General features: G+C 43.9%; 1 protein-coding gene across 13 annotated transcripts in view; it reads right to left on the minus strand.

The window, feature by feature from the left end:
* The window catches only part of CKAP5 (cytoskeleton associated protein 5), a 105,394-nt gene that overhangs the window by 13,528 nt on the left and 69,345 nt on the right, over nucleotides 1-22,521 (minus strand). For 8 of the 13 annotated variants that reach the window (XM_027831885.3, XM_027831881.3, XM_043548348.1 and 5 more), the window contains 13 exons: nucleotides 17,096-17,235; nucleotides 16,694-16,868; nucleotides 15,924-16,037; nucleotides 13,824-13,952; nucleotides 12,930-13,124; nucleotides 12,427-12,562; nucleotides 10,387-10,475; nucleotides 9,022-9,147; nucleotides 8,104-8,253; nucleotides 7,376-7,579; nucleotides 6,981-7,116; nucleotides 5,754-5,947; nucleotides 1,190-1,362 (listed from right to left, as the gene is read on the minus strand). In XM_027831885.3, coding sequence (XP_027687686.2) covers nucleotides 1,190-1,362; nucleotides 5,754-5,947; nucleotides 6,981-7,116; nucleotides 7,376-7,579; nucleotides 8,104-8,253; nucleotides 9,022-9,147; nucleotides 10,387-10,475; nucleotides 12,427-12,562; nucleotides 12,930-13,124; nucleotides 13,824-13,952; nucleotides 15,924-16,037; nucleotides 16,694-16,868; nucleotides 17,096-17,235 — 1,961 coding nt within the window. Of the gene's footprint in view, nucleotides 1-1,189; nucleotides 1,363-5,753; nucleotides 5,948-6,980; nucleotides 7,117-7,375; nucleotides 7,580-8,103; nucleotides 8,254-9,021; nucleotides 9,148-9,439; nucleotides 9,551-10,386; nucleotides 10,476-12,426; nucleotides 12,563-12,929; nucleotides 13,125-13,823; nucleotides 13,953-15,923; nucleotides 16,038-16,693; nucleotides 16,869-17,095; nucleotides 17,236-22,521 lie in introns of all 13 variants that reach the window. The other 5 variants (XM_043548341.1, XM_043548343.1, XM_043548342.1 and 2 more) reach the window with 1 other exon arrangement.

Below are 22,521 nucleotides of genomic sequence, written 5' to 3' on the forward strand. Positions count from 1 at the left end.
ACACACTTAGATGGCATGGTAACACTAACATCCAGTGGTAGTCCTAAGCTCTCATATCGAGATCGTGATTTTGTAGATCTGATTTTATTCAGTCCTCTAATTGAACCCTTTACAGTTCCCGCAGCTATTAGCAGTAAAGACTTATGCAAGCCAGGAGAGTAGCTGCCAATTACTTGCTTTCATAGTTCACCTGAGAAGCTGCTGGGTTACCCTACAGCCCACTATAAGCCACACTGAAGTTGTGACAGGCATGCACTGCTCTGCCTAAGACTGAGATCCAGCACCACCAAAGATGACATTGATGGGACATCTTATTGAAGCTCAGGTCTTCTCTCTCATGGCTAAGAGAAGGTACACTAACTGAATTAGTAACCTGACAAGCCAGTCAGGATCCAGGACTCCCCTAGGGTCCTGAGACACTTGCATGTTAGAGATTAGATTCCCTTTAAGTGGAACATTCTGTTACAGAAGTTTCACCAGGGGCCTTTTCTCTAAATATCAGAATGATCTAAAATACATTGACATGTGGTGCAAGGTATAGTTACTAAGCTTTGTTTGTGGTATGGGTATCTCCAAGCTCTGAGATTCAAAATGCTCATCCGGCTGGCCTCTGTACACTGGCCCTATCAAATTAAGAATGGATTCCAATCAATACCAAGTTTAATGCAACACACGGGAATGAATTCTCCTAATATTTCCAGCAGCTGCCCAGCATGGAATTGCCATGTCTGCTAGCAGTTTGGGTTGTAGTTGCTCTTGGTAGAGGCCCTCTATTCTTGTAATTTTAGTCTACGTTATTTACAAATACCTAGAACTGGCCAGCATAAAAGTCAGTCACTCTCAGAGGGAATGATTAAGGCAGGAGTTAGAAAGATACAAGAGCCCTGCTACCAAGGAGTTAGTGGACAGTACTTACATCCTATAAGTGCGATACATAATTCTGTCCATGGAGAAGCAGTGAAAGAAGGCACAAGACCATTTAGAAAGGATTCAAGAGGCAGATAGACAAGACAAGACAAAACAATGAAGAGAGATTCAAACATTTTGTTTTACAATATTTGCCCAGACAAACAGTTTTCAGAACATGCAAAGACAATGACTACAAGAACGAAAGGTAACACTGCAGAACATGTTCTTAGCACGTACACTGCAGAAGCCATAGAAGATCATAACTTTTTCCATTACATACTTGAGTTTGGAAGACATGTCCTCAGCTGGTCCCTTCCTCAGCATGCTAGCATTAGCATTTGTGCTCTGAGCACGCTGAGGTTTCTCTTCTGCCTGCCTTGCTGGAGCAGCAGCAGGTCTCTTAGCAGCCCGTTTTATTCTCTCCTCCAGCATGCTCATGTCTTTCTCAGAAAGCTGCGAGAGAGAGACAACTCTTCAGTTCAGTCTGCAAACTCTGCACATGTTTTAGGAATTGCAGCTGCCACCTAGGATATACACAATCCTACTCTATTCATATGAAGTTACTATGTATACACAATCCTACTCTATTCATATGAAGTTACATATGAAGCTATGGGATAAAAACAGAGGTCAACATTTAGCCTCCTTCCTCTGGAGAAGCAACCAGACCATCAACTTAAGGCCCTGAATACGACTAGCCTTGGAATGGTTAGAATCTATTGGAAGTGTCCTCCAGATTCTAAGGTCTTCATGGTTGAGAAATTACAGCTAGTAGTTCTAGTATATGAGTATTAAGTTTTAGCAAAGGATACCCCTGCAAGACAAGGTGGAGAATAATAAAAGCATTCAAGACCCCAAGCAGAAGTACTGGCATTGCTGACACCTTCCTATAAAGAAAAGAGGTGCCCTCTTATCCTCTTCACTGCAACCTCTCCAAGGTATCAAGTGTGAAACAATCCAAGCTGAGGCTACATTAAAGGAGCTGGGCTCCAATATCTTCTAGTGAGAAGGGGTAAGTTTATAAACTCATTAAAAGGATTCAGGAAAAGAGGTTACCTCCTGGGAACTATAATCTGATTGACTGTTGCCGCTGCATATTCACACTTGTGCTCTCCACCCCACTAAGCTTTGGGACCCTTCTAGAAATGCAGGGCCTTTTGGGACTGCACAAGCAGCCATCTTGGGGCATTGACCATGCAAAGCTGGTCATAAGAGGCTGGGAAGTCCAGCTACTTCAGTTCTTTCTGCTAAACCTTGGTGTTCTGAGAAAAGAACTTTTGAGAAAGAACAGGTGACTGGAAGATTGAGTGTTGCTTCTGCATAATCACACTAACTGCTCATTCTGATGAATAGTCCAAAACACTAATGGACAAACAAGAGGAAGGAAAATAAGAGATCTCAGGTGGGACTTAGTGGTAGTGATATATTACCGACCATCTGACCAGGATGGTGATAGTGATTGTAAAATGCTCAGGGAGATTAGAAAGGCTATTAAAATAAAAAAACTCAATAATAATAAGGGGGGATTTCAATTATCCCCATATTGTCTGGGTGCATGTCACCTCAGGATGGGATGCAGAGAAAGTTTCTTGACACCTTAAATGACTGCTTCTTGGAGACAAGTATTGATTTAGTCCTAAGTGGAGCACAAGATCTGGTCCAAGAGGTGAATATAGCTGGACCGCTGGGTAATAGTGACCATAATATAATTAAACTTAATATGCCTGTGGCAGGAAAAACACCACAGTGGCCCAACACTGTAGCATTTAATTTCAGAAAGGGGAACTACACAAAAATGAGGAGGTTAGTTAAACAGAAATTAAAGGGTACAGTGCCAAAAGTGAAATCTCTGCAAGCTGCATGGAGACTTTTTAAAGACACCATTATAAAGGCTCAACTTAAATGTATACCCCAAATTAAAAAACATAGTAAGAAAACCAAAAAAGAGCCACCATGGCTAAACAAAGTAAAAGAAGCAGTAAGAGGCAAAAAGGCATCCTTTAAAAAGTGGAAGATAAATCCTAGTGAAGAAAATAGAAAGGAGCACAAACACTGGAAATGAAGTGTAAAAATACAATTAGGAAGGCCAAAAAAGAATTTGAGGAACAGTTAGCCAAAGACTCAATGGATGATGGAGGTGCTAAAGGAGCACTCAAGGATAAGGTCATTGTGAAGAAGAAACTAAATGAATTATTTGTATCCGTCTTCATAGCTGAAGAGGTGAAGGAGATTCCCAAACCTGAGCCATTCTTTTTAGGTGACAGATCTGAGGAACTGTCCCAGATTGGTGGTATCATTAGAAGAGGTTTTGGAAGAAAAATGATAAATTAAACAGCAATAAGTCACCAGGACCAGATGGTATTCACCCAAGAGTTCTGCAATTTCACATTTGAGTTCCTTCAGAACTACTAATTAGTCTGTAACCTATCATTTAAATCAGCTTCTGTACCAGACGACTGGAGGATAGCTAACGTGATGCCAATTTTTAAAAAGGAACTCCAGAGGTGATCCCAGCAATTACAGGCCTGACTTCAGTACTGGGCAAACTGGTTGAAACTATAGTAAAGAACAATATTGTCAGACATATAGAGGAACATAATTTGTTGAGGAAGAGTCAACATGGTTTTAGTAAATGGAAATCATGCCTCACCAATCTACTATAATTCTTTGAGGGGATCCAGTGGATATAGCGTACTTAGATTTTCAGAAAGCCTTTGACAAGGTCCCTCACCAAAGGCTCTTACGCAAAGTAAGTTGCCATGGAATAAGAGGGAAGGTGCTCTCATGGATTGGTAACTGGTTAAAAGATAGGAAACAAAGGGTAGGAATAAATGGTCAGTTTTCAGAATGGAGAGAGGTAAATAGTGGTGTCCCCTAGGGGTCCGTTCTGGGACCAGTCCTATTCAACATATTCATAAATGATCTGGAAAAAAGGGGTAAACAGTGAGGTGGCAAAATTTGCAGATGATACAAAATTACTAAAGATAGTTAAGACCCAGGCAGACTGCAAAGAGCTACAAAAGGATTTCTTAAAACTGGGTGACTGGGCAACAAAATGGCAGATGAAATTTAATGTTGATAAATGCAAAGTAGTGTCCTTTAAATGCATAATTCCGACTATACATATAAAATGATGGGGTCTAAATTAGCTGTTACCACTCAAGAAAGATCTTGGAGTCATTGTGGATAGTTCTCTGAAAACATGCACTCAATGTGCAGCAGCAGTCAAAAAAAGCGGACAGAATGTTGGGAATAATTAAGAAAGAGATAGATAATGGGACAAAAAATATCAGGTTGACTCCATATAAATCCATGGTACAACTACATCTTGAATACTCTGTGCAGATGTGGTCACCCCATCTCAAAGAAAGATATACTGGAATTGGAAGAGGTTCAGAAAAGGGCAGCAAAAATTATTAGGGGGTATGGAACAGCTTCCGTATGAGGAGAGATTAATAAGACTGGGACTTTTCAGCTTAGAAAAGAGATGGCTAAGGGGAGATATGATAGAGGTCTATAAAATCATGACTGGTGTAGAGAAACTAGATAAGGAAGCGTTTACTACTTCTCATAACACAAGAACTAGGGGTCACCAAATGAAATTAATAGGCAGCAGGTTTAAAACAAATAAAAGGAAGTATTTCTTCACACAACACACAGTCAACCTGTGGAACTCCTTACCAGAGGATGTTGTGAAGGCCAAGACCATAACACGGTTCAAAAAAGAACTAGATAAATTCATAGAAGATAGCCATTGATGGACTTATTAGCCAGGATGGGCATGAATGGTATCCCTAGTCTCTGTTTGCCAGAAGCTGGGAATGAACAACAGGGGAAGGATCACTTGATTACCTGTTCTGTTCATTCCCTCTGGGGCACCTGGTACTGGCCACTATCAGAAGACAGGATACTGGGCTAGATGGACCTTTGGTCTGACCCCAGTTGGGCCATTCTTATGACTGCTTCACATAGGGAGCAAAATTACCAGGAATAAGCGACTGAAGCAAAATAAATTCATTCCAATAACTTCTATTATTTCCTTGAAGGGGGGGAAAAAGGGACAAGGTAATAAGAGCCTTGGTTCCCACCTCATAACATTCTTCATGTCGGACCTCTAAACACTTGTGCACACTCTGAGGAATGCTATATTTCACAACTAAGCAGTGGAGACACAAACGTGTACACAATAAACTCCATGTTTTAACCACTCTATAAATACCAGCTGGGAGGTGGTATAAATACTGTGGTTCCCCATTACCAGCCAATGGGAGCTGCGGGAGGCGGTGCCTGCAGAGCAGAGCCCGCTGCCCTCCCCCTCCCACAGGGGCAGCAGGGGGACTTGGTGCCAGCTGCTTCCGGGAGTGGTGCAGGGCCAGAGCAGGGAGGGAGCCTGCCTTAGTCCCACTGCACCCCGGGGCTGGCAATCCCACTGGCCGGATCTGGCCCAAGGGCCGTAGTTTGCCCACCCCTGGTTTAGAACTTCATCCAAGTTTCCTCCGAAATCACTAGAGGCATCACAACATCATTCTAAAGCAAGTCACTATTTACAAACAATACAGTCCCCTATGACGGGATCACAAGTCAGCATTTACTTATTCCTTCAGTATTCTAGTTTGTCACCTATGGTTACTGGCGATTAGAGGTCCCATAATCTGGAATTAACCAATTAACTTCTAAAGGATGTGTCATGGTAGATTAACTCTGACACCATAAATAGAGCTCTTGGCATCTATCCCACTATCAGCAGCAGGACGTGCCATGATTGATCACTTCAGTGTGAATGATTCCCTTACACAAGATTAAAACCTGGTTCAGGCTACCTCCTCCCATTTTCAATCACTCACATTTCCAATCAGCTTGAACACCTGGTCCCCATGCACATTGTAGACAGTCACGATGGTGTTGAGTGCAGCATTGCGGACAGTGTTGTCTCTGTCGCCAATGTGAATTGCCATCTCCTTTAATGCTTTGCCAGGAGTTGGCTGGCACACATTCATGCCGTAGGACTCAACAAGACACCCCAGCTCTTCCAGGCACTCTATGGGATCAGAAACAGATTTTTTTTTTTTTAACTGAAACTCAACCAAGATTGTTAAACAGACAAGTGCCCTACTCCAATATACTCTGCAGTTATCTGAATCTACATTCTGTGCTAATGCCTCTGGTGTCTGTGGCATTCTAGTGCTCAATTTGGTGACAAACAGGAAATTCCCTTCACCTGGTGGGCAGGGTTAGAGGTGACAGTTTTGAAGGAGGCTTGAATTTTTAAATTTGCCATCCAGCAACCCTTGACAGTAGCTAGTTGCCCCACAGTCCCCAACCCAAATACTGCCATCCATAAGCACATTAGCTTAGTGTTTCTGCTAAAACGAGCAGCAGTGAAATAATTCATGCCAACATTTAACTAGAATATAATTAGTTAATCCCCACAAATAGGAACAGTTCACACAGCTGTTTCAGGCTATTGACAGACTCTGAAACACAACCTTGCATTAGTTATATTCTGAAACTTCTCTTCAGTACCATAGAGCTAAAAATCTTTAAGTGAAGCTTCAAATCCAATGCATGGTTCTGTGGTGGGGGAGGGGTTGAACTGAGGCAGTTCTGCAGTAGTATGGAAAACTGAGCCTTCTATACATCAGGACAGGAATAGTGCAGCTGGCGGATGGGAGGTGGGTAAATCAATGAGAGCTGAATGGTTAACCATTTGTGCATGTGAGATGTTGGGTTAGACAAAACTGACTTCTAACACTTTCTGCCTAATCACTCTTATTCCAGAGCAGGCCCTTCCCAGATGACTGGGAAGCTGCTTGAGGCATAATGTTTGTGGCTCAGGCAGAGAGCATGCGTGCATGTGAGAGATGACAAGGAGGCTTGATATTTCTTCTTTACAATCTTCTCCTTGTCACCCAAGTTGGTGATATTTTCCCCAAATGCATAACGATAGGCAAAACTCAGTTTTCAGAAAACGCTATGGCCAGCATATCCTGATCCACAGTGCATTCTGAAATGACTTTGGGGTGTGTACAATGGTACACCAAAGTTCTCCAGCCAATAGTACTATTTCCTACCTGCCCGCTGTTTGGAATTTTTGGACTTTGTCCCCTCCATGATGAAAGTGAACATCTTGCTGGCTGGATAGATTAAGCACATCCTATTCAGAATGGCACGCACATCCTTGCGGATAACATCTTTCGATTCCCCAACCTGGGGGGTAGAGGAGATGATGATCAGAGAGAGAAAAGAAACCAGGACAGATACTTTTAAATACTCTACACCATCAGTGTACTTTGCCAGTCTGCATGATGCCAGGCTTCCACTCAAAAAATCCAACTACACCACCCACCCACACTATTCAAAGGCAACTGCAGCAAAAAAGTACGGAACAGAACAGAACAGCATTAGCTGGTGTCCTGGTAGTGTCCAGGAGCAAGTCATTATCCTAATTTCCCTCAGTATGTGGTACCTTCAGGATAAGATATGGGATGAAAGAGGATGCCTCGTTCTCAGTAAGGTGATACTCCTCCTGGCTCAGCAAGGTGAAAAGCAATTTAAGGTATTCAAGGGCCTTCATCAGAACACTTGTGTTGGTATCAAAGAACCGTAGGGTGAGCCACTTCAAGATCAGATCCAGACAGCTGATGACTCCATCTTTTTCGCTCTCCAAGTGCTTGAGATGAAGGGGGGGAAAAACATCAGGTTGTGCAGGATCAAATATATAAATGGTATGGTCCGCGGAAAGGAAAGTGATGAAGGGCAAAGTATAAATCAAAAGCCATGTCTGTTCCAGTAAAACGCATTTATTATAGGTGGTGACTTCCTGTTGTAGATTCATAAAACAGATTCTTGGGTTTTAAGCCTTAGTGAGACCCCTCAACTATTACACACTGTCCCACATTGCATGGTAGCAGCTGGCACCTACTACTAAATTTCACTAATAAAATTCAGAGCAGTATCCAAACTTGAGTAAACAAAGCATTCCCCTCCCTCAGCAAAAGAGATTAATACTAATTGTATTGTTCCTCTGAAAGTGCTCACTTAGGCCTATAACTTAAGAACTGTGTGCCCAAGCTAGTACCATGAAGCCTCCTAACCTACTGCCCACTTAGGAAGAACTCCTAACTTGATATTTCACTGCTGCAGTATTTGGACATCCCACGTTCCATTGTTGTCTGCCATAGGTCCCTAACTCACCTCTACCATCACAGCCAGTGCCTTGTTGTGGTGCTGAAAGTCTGTATGAAACATCTCATCTTGTACCCATCTGGCAACACAGCTGGACATCTGAGTCTTTAGCTGCTCGATATATTCATCACGGGGAGTAGTAAAGTTCCATTTCAGCACCTTCAAAACGAGAAACAAAAACAGAACACTAATAACTCAAGGTCAGCAACATACTACTTGTTACTGAGCTGATACCCAAGAGCCACAGTGCACAACAGAAGGAGCTCAGAGAATAGCAAACTCCCTCCTGCCACCAAAAAATGCACAGGTTTAGAGGTCTGCATCCTTAAGAATGCAAGCAGCAATACTTCAGTGTATTTGCTAGTATGCTAGTGTTAACACAGGTCATATCTAAGACAAATACCTCATCTTTAAACCATGTATACAGATATGTGCCCATTTAACTACCTGGGGGTCCAACCATTATCAGATGACCAAAAAAGTGTAGGTTTCAAAGTAAGAGGAGCCTGCAAATTCAGATTTGTTATGAGAGCCAAGTTTGGCAACAGGTGCTTGTTAGAATAAAAAAAAAACCTATGGAGTCTCTCCAAATCCTAGTACTTAGAGATGGAAGAAGCTTGGCCAGGCTTGTTACGTATTATACTTTTTCTATTGTTTGGTCCAATCTAGTTTCAAGAGTATCCTAAAGCAATGAGGCGTCTGCCACTTCTCTTAGACAGTTTTTGCTTTCTTACACATGCTATGGGGACTGAAGACCTTGTAAACAGCCTATAAGAGATGGACCTTTGCTTTGAAGTATCAAGACATCAAATGAAGACTGGATTCCCATGCGACACAAGGTGCAACACTAAGCTCACAGGTAATAGAATGTACTTCCTTTAGTACCTAAAGCTCTGAAATTGAGTACGCTCTTAAGTTCCCTCTCACCTTCAATCCTTTCTCATCTTTCATTCTCTGCTCTTTCCCATTTGGGACTATGATAAAAATAGGACCTGATTTGTCATCATCTTCCTTCAGGTTTGGCTTACTTGGTATCTTCTTCCCTTGTGCACCCTGAAAAAGCAAAAGTGGTACTGAGCAGAAAGCACTGCAAAACCTATATACAACCCTTCATTCCAAGTGATGCCAGACACCAACCCCTGAGCTCATGCTGACCAAGTGTATGAGAACCAGGTAGAAGCTGACAACAGTGGTTAGAATCCTCAGCTACATGCTCTGGTGGTGTGGAAGCAAAACCCACGGCAAAGTGTGCAATAGATAGGACTCTTCAGATTTTTTGAGATAGGACTCTTCAGACTTGGCCAGTGCACCAGTCACCTAGGGGTGTCTAACCCTAACTTGGTACCTGTTTGATGGATTTGTTCTTTGTCAGGCTGGTATTGCCTTTGGTGAGGCTCGTATTAGCTTTGGACAGGCTGGTATTGTCCTTGGACATACTGTTGTTACCATCAGACTGCTGCAATAGGCCACAGAAAAGGCTTGGTGGTTAGACAACTCAATACGTACCTCTAAATCACTCCCTTTAGACCCTGGAGCCCCCAAACCTGCTGTGCACTCAACAGTGTTAATTCTAGTTTATTAAAAGAGTTTAGATGAAGGAATACAGTGGCTGCAGGCTGGTTTACAAAGACACCTTAACCTCTGATGTTTTTCCTGTTCCAAATCTGTGGCAGGGTGGACTGCTATAGTTGCAGTGGCACCCCACACATGGAGCAGCACTTGTGACATTTTTGCCCCACTTATCTGTAACTTCAATAGCTAAGTAACAGGATATAAAAAACAGACACTAATGGGAGTACAACAAACTCTACAGTTCACGTACAGCCAGCTGTAGCTACCACTGCATCCTTAAGCATCTTCTTTGTGCACTGTGCTGAGAGATATACCTTGGATGCAGTGGAGTAAAGTCAGGAATTTCTTTGGCATGTGGATTCAGAATTACTGTTCAAAACTAGATTTTATAATATTAGAGCTGAATACAAGATTGAGTTTATCAAGATACATTTTAAATACAGACCATATTAGATAAAAAGCCAAAGAGGTTTACAGTAAGGGAAGTTAAAGACCCAGTGATCTGAATTTTAGACAGTGGCAAGCCTATTAAGTAGGACTGAGCAAAAACAATGATAGCAGCACAACAGGTATGAAGGGCATCTTTCACTTAAGAGTTTGGATACTCTCATAGGCTTGCACAGACCACCTCCGTAAAAGTGTCAAGGGTTGCATTAACAAGCTACTATACTCTCCAACCGGAGCCCAGCTCATTAGTCTTGCATGGTGGCATCACTGTACCTTAGCTTTAGAGGCAGCTCCTCCTGCTTTGGCCTTTTTGGGGTCAGGCTTGGGCTCCATGGTGCTGGACCCTGAATCTTCAGCGGGTGCTTGGAAACAAGAGATTATTTCAAACATATTTTGCGAAAATGAGTCCATTCACAAACAGCACATTCAGTTCACCACTGTTCTTCAGTCTGACTGCAGAGAAGGGGAGCTGCTCATAATGACAACAAAACTCTTAATCACAAGGAGAGGCAGGGATTTCAGATGCACAAAGGAAGCTTGCTCAGCTCTTACACTGTGTGTTAACAGTCAGGTACTTACAGACTACGTCAACACCAAGAAACTAACCCTCGTATCTAAATGTATATAAAAATTTGCACATTTTAATCTTCATCTTTCCTTGATCTTAGTATGTTTCTGGTCTTAGATAGCAAGCTTAACTGGGATTGTTCCTTACTGTTTACATAGGGGCTGCTGGAAAGTATGTTCAAGTCCCTCAACAGCTTTGCCATGCAGGCACTCTAGAGCAGTGGTTTTCAAACTGCGGGTTGAGACCCAGTACTGGGTCGCGGAATGTAAGGCACGGGGTTGTTGCAGCTCTGGTCAGCACCGCCAACCGGGCAGTTAAAAGTCCCATCGGCAGTGCTACCCAGCTAAGGCAGGCTAGTCTGACACTGTGCTGCACCCCGGAAGTGGGTAGCTGGTCCGGGTCTTAGGCGGGGGGCGCTGTCACGGGGCTCCACGCACTGCCCCCACCCCAAGCACCGGCTCCGCACTCCCACTGGCCGAGAACCGGCCAAAGGGAGCTGGGGGCCTGCAGCGTCTGCAGGCAAGAGCCATGCAGAGCCACTTGCACGCCTCCACCTAGGAGCTGGACCTGTTGCTGGCTGCTTCCAGGGTGCAGTACGGTCCATGGTGCCAGGATAGGCAGGAAGCCTGCCTTAGCACCCCTGCTGCGTCGCTGACCGGGATCCGCCCAAGGTAAGCCCACGTCCCAACCTCGCACCCCAAACCCCTGTCCTGAGCCCCCCCAAACCCCTCATCCCCAGCTCCGTTGGGTCACGGGCATCAACAATTTTCTTCAACTGGGTTGCCAGAAAAAAAAAGTTTGAAAACCACTGCTCTAGAGAGGGGGCAGGCATAAACCAAATCACTCAGATGGCGTGACTTCCCAAGTTGGTGCTAGAAGAATGGGACAAGAGGGCAGGATGAAGCCAGTGCACCGTCAGAGGTTACCATTGCTGGTTCACAGCAGTTCTCAAAACTGACTGCATGTAACTTCTCCTCTACCTTAGTTTGGAAGTTCCAAGGAGGAGGAGCAGCAAAGGCTGGGGGGAGGTGGAACACACAAACCGATGACACATCAAGACGACCCAAGAATCTGCAGCCTCCCCAAAAAACTCAGAGCAAAGCTGCTCAGAGTGCCATGTCAGAGGCAGCAGAGAAGGGTGGTGGCACCTTTTCGAGGCTGACATACGGCAACTTTTCAAGCACAAAGAACTTTGCCTCTGTGTTCCTTTGGGTTTGATTAATCCAACAGTCACGTTCTACAGACCAGAGAGATTCTCCACGTATGAGAATATTTGCATATTAAGCTAGACACACCAAAACCCTGGGAACCTGCAGCCCCAGCCCCCAGAGTGGGATTTCTATAGGTAGTCCTTAAAAGCTTTTCAGACTATGGAATGACTAATTCCACAGTAGTATATCTTAATGACTTGACTTCCCTGTGATTTACCAGTACCACACCAAGACCCTGTGATTAACTGGCTTGCCTCTCTATTCCAATGAAACCCATCCACACCCAAATGAAACTGGTCTTCCACAGACATTCAGCCTACTGTACTATCTTGACAGGAGACATTACAGAGTGGTTCTTATTCCCTATACCCTGCTTCTGTAAACAAGGCCTTCCCCAAAGGGTCTGTGTCTTAGACACACACCAGCTTTTCATGCTAGCATGACTGAACATTAAAATTTAGTGTTTCCCTTCAAATTAGTCCTTTCTGTGGAAATTCTTTCCCATACATTTCCCAGCATTACAAGATAGATTACCTGATGCAGACTGGAATTTGGCTGGAGCTGCTCCTCCTACCACTTTGGAAGATGCCTTAGCAGGAACAGCTGGTTTGGCTGGCATGATGGCTTTGGCTTTTTCGAGCATGGCCAGTACCTGATCTTTGGAAGTTGGCTGAAGAGAAAGATGCACATACAGAGAGATATGCCATAGTCTATGAACATGAGATAAATGGCTGCAGTTTAAAAGTGCAGTGTGCAAGAGGCTAAATGGAAGATAGTTTAGCCAAAGGGACAGTGCTTTGAGAATTAGAAGTTATGTGGTTAAAACATGTAACCACTTTCAACCACACCCACTGAAGGTCAAGTATTTCACACCTGAAGTCAGCAGTGATTCCTGAGAGTTTACATGGCTCAAAAACAATATTCACAAGTTCACTTTCTAGTAAGAGTTAGACATTTGCCATAGACATTACGCTCACTTTCACCCAAGCTCATTCATACGCTGCCTTCTTCCTCAGGTAAGAGTCTAACAACAATACCTTCAGCTTGCCAGTAGCTTTGGCCATCTTCTCAAAACCGAGATGCATCATAAAGAATGGCAGGGCATCCTGTGCTTTTTTACGCACGTCTCCATTTCGATCCTCCAGGCAGGAGTACAGGTGAGGCACACACAAAAGCAAGTCAGAAGGAACAGAACGGAGGGTAGGCAGCTTGTCAGCCAACCAGCCCAGAAGCTGGAAGGAGATAGCACAGGTTAGCTTTGCCCTTCAGAATATGTAACTGATGTCTGAAATATGCATTGTGGTAAGGAGTCACCAGCAGTCTCGATAGGAGCAGAATTAGTTGTGTGAATTAGTTGAGGGGACCAAACTCAACTCAGATATTCACCATTTGAAACCATCCTGACCTTCAACAATAAAGTGCAGCCCACTGAGACTACAGATCCCAGTATACAAGTAATTTGATTCAAGTGGCCAGGCTCCATTATGGCTACTACTCCAAGTTAAAGATGAGGGCAGCATTTCAGAGTTGTGCATTACTCTTGGTCAGTAAGTTGCACTTTGGGCATCCCTGGCTCAAGCAACATCCCAAAACCTCAGCTCTGCTCTTAAGCACCTGTGCATAAAGGAAGACTCATTTGAGGGAAGCAGCACCATTTATTTAGTTTGGTTTAATATGAGCAACACTGAAGTTTGAATTTCAGCACCACAAGTGAGAGCAACTCAATACCATCCTTAATCAATTTTATTTTTACTGTTACAAGTCAGTACACAAACTGCATTACACATTTCTTACCCTCAGGATACAGTGCTCAGTTACTGCAGTCTGCACTAGCCTCACCCCTTTATTTCTATAGTTGTGCTCAAACTATGGCTAAGCTGCAATTCAAAAGGTATAAGGAACAAACTCATGTACACAGTACCAATCTTTACCTCTTGTCTTAAGAAAGGGTTTTCTTTTTTGAGCTCCTCAGACAAGTCCTCTCCTTCCAACCATTCTTTCATGCCAGTCTGTTCTGTCCAGGCATTCACAGTAGCCAGGGCAGCAGCACGTACATTGTTCTGTAACAAGACAACAAAAACTGGGGAGGTTCTGGGATCACCCTTTCCATTACAAATTAAATTATCCCACACCAAGGACTCACATTTTTGTTCACTGCTGGGAAACTCAAGTCCCAGCATCACAAAATGCAACTCATTCTATCAGAGATGGAGAAGTCTCTGAAAAGTAGGCATAATGCAGTAGTCAGACAAGTTTAGGTAAAGCCTGACACAGAAAAGGAATGGGAGCATCTTTGAAAGAATTTTGTCTGCTGCCCCTCCCTAATGAAAGGATAATCTCAAATCCAAAACTCACAAGAGGGCTAAAGATTGAGGTTACTTACTTAAATGAAGGTTAAAACAGGTTTAGCATGTTTATGAATCCAGGCAGGATCAGGAGATACCTCCAGCTCCTTTTCAGTAACCCAGTTTATTGTGGATCACAAATTGAATACGAGCCAACAATGTGATGCAGTTATGAAAAAAAGGCTAGTATTCTGGGGTGTACTAAAACGAATGACACGGGAGGTAACTGTCCTGTTCTACTCAGCACTGGTGAGGCCTCAGCTGGAGCACTGTGTCCAGTTCTGGGTGGCACACTTTAAGAAAGATATGGACAAGCTGAAGAGAAGACAGCAACAACAATTTAGAAAACCTGACCTATAAAGGGAAGGTTAAAACACTAGATATATTTAGTTTTGAGAAAAAGAGGACTCAAAGGGTACCCAATTACCTGTCTTCAAATATGTTAAGGGTTGTTATAAAGAGGACAATGATCGATTGTTCTCCATGTCCATTGAAGGTAGAAAGTAGTAATGGACTTAATTTGCAACAAGGACTACTTAGAAAGATTTTCCTAACTATGAAGATAGTTAAGCACTGAACTAGGCTTCCAAGGAAGGTAGTGAAATCACAATAATTGGAGGTTTTTAAGAACAGGTTATACAAATACCTGTCAGGAATAGTCTAAGTTTACTTGGTCCTACCTCAGCACAGGAGGCTGGACTAGAGGACCTCCGGAGGTCCCTTCCAGCCCTACATTTCTATGAACTGCCAAAACCCAGGTACTTCTACTTCAGGGCATGAAATGATCATCGGCTGAGGTCAAGAAGAATGCTCTCTCTTACTCCTACACACTCACAGCATGACCCAATGCTTCCAAGTGACACCTAAAAAGGGAAAGGCAACAGCCTGCTCTGAAGCAGCTAATTTACACCCCTGTTCTAGGATGCCAGGCTACATGAATAGAGTTTTATAGACAATGTAACATCTCTATTAAGTTCTGACTACATAGATCTTATTTACTTCAATCTATTCAATGCACCTATCACACTAAGCAAAATAGAATTTAAACAAACTCCAACCAAGTAAAAAAAAAAAAAAAAAATTAAATCTCTTTTGTGATAGTCTTCCAATAGAATCATGTTTAGGACCGCCAAGATATCTTATGTTCAGATAGACATTCTGAGAGGGCCCATGTTAGCAGGATTCTTTACAGCTAAAGACTGGACAGAAAGCTATGCGTCACCTGGGGGTAGTCACTGAAGTAGCGTAAGTGCTCACTCTACCCATAGAGCTAGGCCTGGCACTGATCCCTGCACAGCAAACCAACTTGCTGCCCTAGTACTGCTAACCTGGACTGTATCTTCTACATTGAGAAGCAAAGTTTATAAAAAATCAGTTTAAGATGAAGAGCTGGACACTGTGCATAAATGGGCTGTATTGTACATCCTGGACATTGAACAAGAAAGCCACCAGCTTAACCACAGCACAGACTGTATTTAAATCTGCAGATAGTAAATCTGCAGTCATTTGGAAGACAGAGTTCCGAGTAGCATTCAGAAAGCTTCTGAAACTAGTCTGAACACTCACCTGCCTCTAAACATCTAGGCTAATTTAAGTCAAACACTGAAGATTGCTCCCAGTGTATCTGGAAGTATACAGAGGATGAGCCTTCATTCCGAAAAGAAAATACAAGACATGATAGCCTACCTTACTGTCCCCCAGAACTGTGATGATCTGAATTCCCAGGTTTTTCACATGTTGCCTGATGTTTGGGCCCACTGCCATGGCTAACTGCTGGAGGATGCTCAGTGTTTGTTGAACCTGGATGAGAAAGAAAAGTGTTTTAATGAACTAATTATTAGGTGCTCTGTGCTCAAGGCCCCCACTACAAACGAACTGAGTAGCAACATCATGTTGCTCTTACGGCTTATCTAGACTATCTCTTGAAGGGCTGTGAGAACATGCCTATTCCCGCATTTACTTTCATTTGATAGCAAGAGATAGTTTAGGCCATGCACAGGTGAAGTTATTGCTGTGTCTCATGTAGATTTAAAGGGACACCAATTTAAAAACCATTTTCAGGAAGAAGTGACTTTTAATCTCCTGGTGTTGCATTTATTATTATGAATTACTGAAAATAAAATATTCGCTTATTTATACAGACAGCTGCATCATCCTTCCAGTTCGTGGGGTCTTTTACGCACCAGTGGGAAGAAAAAAACACCTACGAAATGGAGAAGTGGCAGACAGAGGCCCTGGAACCACCCACTTCATTAACTGACTAGATGTCTATTTTAATGCTCTATTATACAGACTTTTTTTTTTTTTTTTTTTTTACTAAAAAGAATTTCTTTCATGGATGAAACACTAATCTACTTTTCAAGCTCCCACACTGAAGGAACTGAAACAGGCTGATTAATAATCTAAAGTGACTGCACAGGAATTTGCTTCAGACATTAGGATTTCTAGTAGCATACCAAGATTTTATTGGAGTCATTGAGACGACACTTCAAGGCAGCTGGAAGTTCTCCTATATTTGGCTGTATGAATTTGGCATCATTAATGATGCTTGTCACTTCATCCAGACCCTCCTTTCGGATCTTCCAGTTTTTGTCCCCAATCTTAGACACCAATTCAGCTGTGATCTTATCACTGTAAAAACAACAACAAAAACCCACAATCCCTGACATCCAGTATCATTTTGTATTATAGAAGCACAACATATGAACCAGACACTCCTTTGTGAATGCCCTTCAAAGGCCATAGTGCACCAAAACAGAGAAAAGGACTTGGGATACAAAGTTGCTCATTTTAGGATACAAAGTTGCTCATATGCAGCAGCAGAGTGTCAGTCCTTAGTTTGTTGAATCTAAACCCACCTGATGTCTGTTCTTGGCAGAAGATCCACAACATCATTCCCTATATCCTCTTGCTCATCTCTTTCCTCACCGTCATCCCCACTGCCACCACTGTGTCTGGAAGTGCCTCGAGTTGGAGCAGGTGCAGTCTGCCCTTGCATCTGCAAACATGGCACACATACAAGTCAGATGAATGCATATGGAAGAAGTTAGATGTTTAAGAATCTAACATGTGGGGCTGTTCACACACCTCCATCTCTCAATTGTCATATGGCCCAGAACAATGCCTTTTCAACACACAGCATTGCTCCAAAAAGCAGTAGCTTCTGAAGTTCATCATAAAACCAGAAATGGATGTTACTTATCTGTAACCGGAGGTTCTTCAAGGTATGGGGTCCCTATCTGTATTCCACACATGGAATACGAATGTGCACTGTATGCCTGAGTCTGGAATTTCTTGCAAGCAGTGTCCATTGGCCTGCACATGTGCCGCAGCTCTCCTCAGGCTCCAAACCAAGGGCATGAAGGGCAGTGCAGGCTGATGCCTCTCTAGTTTTCCATTCTTACCGCAATGTAACAAATCCACAGCAGAGGGGGGACAGAGGGCAGGTAGTGGAACATAGATAGGGACCACACATTTCAAAGAACATCCAAGTTACAGGTGAGTAACCTCCATTTCTTTGCGTGATAATCTCTATGTGTATTCCACAGGTGGGAGATTAACAAGCAGTAGTCAAACAGGGGGTGGATGCGGGAATACTGAAGTGATAACTGACTTTAGTCCTGCTGTATCCACAGTTCACAATTGTACAAGAGCATAACATCTGGTGAAGGTATGCAGAGAGCTTCAAGTAGCTGCCCTAAATATCTCTAGTACGGGTATATCTCTCAGAGATAAAGCTGAAGTAGGTTGCCCCCTGATGGCATGAGCCTTTACCCTTTCTGGGAGCAGGAGGGAGAAGATGCCAGCTAGATGGTAATAAAAGGTAATATAACCAGAGATCCATTTCAAGTCTCTGCACCAATGTACAGTAACTCCTCACTTAACGTTGTAGTTATGTTCCTGAAAAATGCAACTTTAAGTGAAACGATGTTAAGCGAATCCAATTTCCCCATAAGAATTAATGTTGGGGGGGGGGGGGGGGGGGGGGGTTAGGTTCCGGGGAAAATTTTTTTTTTTTTTTGCCAGACAAAAGGCAGTATATACATTTTAAACAAGCAATTTAATACAAGTTTTAAACAGAGGAGGTAAGGCAGGGGCACCTTACACTGGCACTGGAGATGAGGCAGGCAAGGAGGCTGAAGGTGTTGTAGGCTAGGAGAAGCCCTTTGCGCAGCAGCGGCAGCTTCCCCTACTCTGCAGGCACAAGGGGCGGGCAGGAGGGCTCAACCCTCAGCCCGCCCACTCCCCCCCTTCCCCCAAACCCCCATCCTTGACCTGCCTTTTCTCCCCCCCCCTTTACTTTGCATACTGCATCCTCGCTCTTCCCCCCTCCCTTCTAAAGGCCGCAAACCAGCTGATTGCCATGGGCAGGAGGCAGGGGAGACACATGCTGAGTCCTCACTCCCCCGGGGCAATCAGCTGGCTTGCCACATTCGGGAGGCAAGGGAGGGAGGGGGAGCCTGCACGCCAAGTCCTTGCTCCTCCCTCCAAAATGCCGCAAACCAGCTGATTGCCATGGGCAGGCGGAGGAGAGGGAAGGTGCTGATCCGTGGGGTCTGCCAGCGGGCGGGAGGCGCTATGTGGAGGGGCGGGTACGGAGGCTGCCAGCTGTGGAGAAAGCAGGCAGCCAAACAACATAAGAGTGGAGCACTGCACAATTTTAAACGAGCATATTCCCTAACTGATCAGCAACATAACAAAACGTTAACCGGGACGACTAAGTGAGGAGTTACTGTAGGTTGACCTCTTGGACAGCCCTGCTATACAAACAAATAGAACAAAGGACATTAAAAAGACACCTAACCTTTGAAGATAAAAGCACAAAGCCACAGGATACAGTCTTCTCTCCTCTTCCCAGACATGTAGTTTGTTTTTGTTTTTTTGGGGGAGGGCGGGGGAAGGAAAATAGAGATAAGTGTATAATCTGACCCACATGAAACCCAGACTACAGTGGGTATGAATCTGGAGTTGGGGAGTAGCGAGACCTTTTCTTTATAGAAGGTAGTATATGGTGGACCTGCCACAAGTGCTCCCAGTTCACTGACTCTTCTGGCTGACATTATAGCTATTCAAAAAGGCCACCTTCAAGGACAGATGGTTCGCAGAGCATGTGCCCAGCAGTTCAAAGGGAGTCTTAGTGAGAGACAATAGAAAAAAAATAAGGTCTCACTGAGGTGTGAATTTCACCACTGGAGGAGGATCTGAAAATCCCCTTAAAAAAACAACAGAAACAAAAAACTAGTGATAACCCTATGATCTTCACACATTCTATCCCTGGAGGATGGAAAGCATGGATTGCTGCTAAATGCATCCGCAGGGACATGAATGCAAGATCTGAAAACTTATCTCCATAAGTAGCCACTCTAATGTAACAGTGCCTCTGGTGGAGTCTGGAGACAAACTGCATTGATGAGCTCAAGCAGAGGAACGCTTCCATTTAGCTGAACAGCTTCTCGTAGAATCTTTTCCTACTTCGGTTAAGGATGGACTGCACCTTCTAGGAATGTGTTATAATCTCTGACTTGCGTCCGAATGCCAGGCTCTGAGCTGCAGAGGTCCCAGATTGGGACATGCGACCTTGCCGCTGTGCTGCGTTAGGTCCGGCAACATGGAGATATTCATGGGTTGTTGCACGGACAGCTTCAACAGATCAGTGAATCAAAACCCTCATGGCCAGTTGGGTGTGACTCAACAGATCTTCCATTAAACTGTGGTATCAAAGGAACAAGAGAGAATGGATACCCCAGGCAACCCTTCCACAACAAGCAGGAGGGCATCTTCCAATAAGTATTTGCCCAGGGCTGCTCTAGAGCAGTACTAAGGATGCTTCTTGTTCACCTATGAGGCAAAATGGTCCCAAGATGGCACTCCCTAAAGATGTCACTGAGAACCAAATCTTGAATCTCCCATTTGTGATTCATGGAACAGTGTCTGCTCAAGCAGTCCACAAGGGAATTTTGTGCCCCTGGTAAGTATGCTGCTGATAGGGTTGTGACGTTTGATGCACCAAATCCAGAGGATGACTGCCTCTATGCACAGAGAGGAACTTGTTTTCCTTTACTAGTTCTTATAAAATACTGTTATTGTCGGACATGATCCAAACATATTTGGATTGGATGAATGGGAGGAAGGCACTGCAGGCCCAAGAAACCACCCTGAGTTCTAGTAAGTTGATGTGCATTCTGGCACTTCTGGACATTCCAGATGACCCTGTGCCATATGATCGCACACCCCAATCCAATAGGGAGGCGTTGGTAACAATGGTTTGCTTTGGGAGTTTGGTGTGTGGAAAGAGCTACCTACCCAAACCTTCTCCAGTTTTGTCCACCACACAAGACAGCTTAATACCTTGGGCAGAATTGTGACCTTTTCATTTATGCTGCAAAGTAAACCAAGAAGTCAGGCTTGTAGGCATCATAGATATAGCTTGGCAAATAATGTTGTGTGCATGAAGCCATGTTGCCAAGGACAGAAATACAGGACTTTAGTCAGAACTTGTCATAGACCAGGTCACTGTCAGAGGCAACACTCGTGGCCTGAAACCTTTCGAGGGGTAGATAATGCTCTTCCTGTAGTAGAGTTTAACGTCCCCATACGAAGTCTATGCATCTTGTGGAGATCAACATGGATTTTTCACGATGGACACCGACACCTAGGGAAGGTAAAAGGCTGAGCAGAATATGGGCTGCTCTGTTGACCATGTCGTAGTAGTTCCCTGTGAAAAGCCAGTTGTCAAAGTATGGGAAGACTATAAATGCTTCTCTTCTCATCCAAGCAGCTACTACTGAAAAAAACTTTTGTAAACACCCTGGGTGCTAGGGCCAGATCAAAAGGGAAGACTCTGGATGAGAAATGGTTTTGGCCAAATAGGAACCTGAGGAACTACTTATGGACTGGATGGATATCTAGAAGAAAATACGCATCTCACGTTAAGAGCCACAAACCATGTGCTCTCCTCCAATAAGGGAATTATTGATGCCAAAGATACCATACAAATTTTTAGTTTTTGGATAAACTTGATTAAATGACAGATCAAGAATTGGCCTCCATCTTCCATTTTACTTGGGGATCAAGTAGTGAAGAGAATAGACCCCCTTCCCATGGTATTGAGGTGTAACATTTTCTATGGCTCCTCTGAGGGACAGGGAGTTCACCTACTGTCTTAAAACTACTTTGTGAGTGGTCCCTGAAGAGGAGCCGGGAAGTTGTCGTCAAATTATCAGATAGCTACCCTGGATAACCTCTAATACTGATTCGTCTGTAGTTAGGGCCCTCCAGTTTTTGATAAATTGGGTGAGGCATCAATAAAGGGAGGCGGTCTCGACAGTCCCATCAGAAGAATCTCTTCGCCTGGGGGTTACAATATGAAGTAATGGTGGATGTTGCAGAGGCTGGGTCCTGGGTCTATATACCTCTGTCTCTTATGTGGTGGCTCCTGAGGCTGTTGACAATGAAAGGGCTGAGGAGGTGGTCTTGCCACATATCCTGGTCTATGTTGTTTCCTCTTGGGAGCAGAGGTATAGATGCCTAGCAAGCAAAGTGTTGTTCTTAAGTCTTTGAGGGGATGGAGACACTCATCTGTTTTCCTGTGCAATAGGGCAGATCTTGGATCATACTTGCACCTTTCTAGGGAAACTTGAGGATTGCAACAAGTCTCTCCTCATGACAATTGCCATAACCATACCCCTCTATGGAGGTATCTGCCATGTCCACTGTGACTTAGAGTGAAGTTTTGGCCATCAATTTGCCCTCATTCAGTAAGGTCTGAAAGCCGGCTCTATCCTCCTCATGGAACTTGTCCTTAAACTCTAGAGATCTAGCATAATTGATATCATATTTGACCAAGAGGGCCTGATGATTAGATACGCTGAACTGGAGGGAGGTGAAAGAGAAGACCTTTCTTTCCAGAAGGTCAAGTCTTGTGTAGCCTTATCAGAGGAAGCAGCCTTTGGGTGCTGTTGCTTGGATTGCTCTGTAGCTGCCTGGCCACCAAGAACTCCCACCTTGGATGGGACAAAGTAGCACTACTTGGCCCTTCTAGGGGTGGGAGAACAAGCAGCAGGGGTGTACAAAACTGCCTTTATTGGGGCCATGATGTTCCTCATTGATGGGGAGGGCCACTCTATTGGGACTGGAGAGCTACAGAATGTCTAGCAAGCTGTGCTGAGATTCTTGAACTTCTTCCAGGTGGATTTGTAGCTCTGCCACTACCTTGTGCATAAACTCTTGGTATAGTTTAGTCATCCGGTAGAGACTGAATATGGAGTGACCACCTGATCCAGTT

This window comes from Chelonia mydas, chromosome 6 (genome assembly GCF_015237465.2).
Source record: "Chelonia mydas isolate rCheMyd1 chromosome 6, rCheMyd1.pri.v2, whole genome shotgun sequence".
Lineage (NCBI taxonomy): Eukaryota > Metazoa > Chordata > Testudines > Cheloniidae > Chelonia > Chelonia mydas.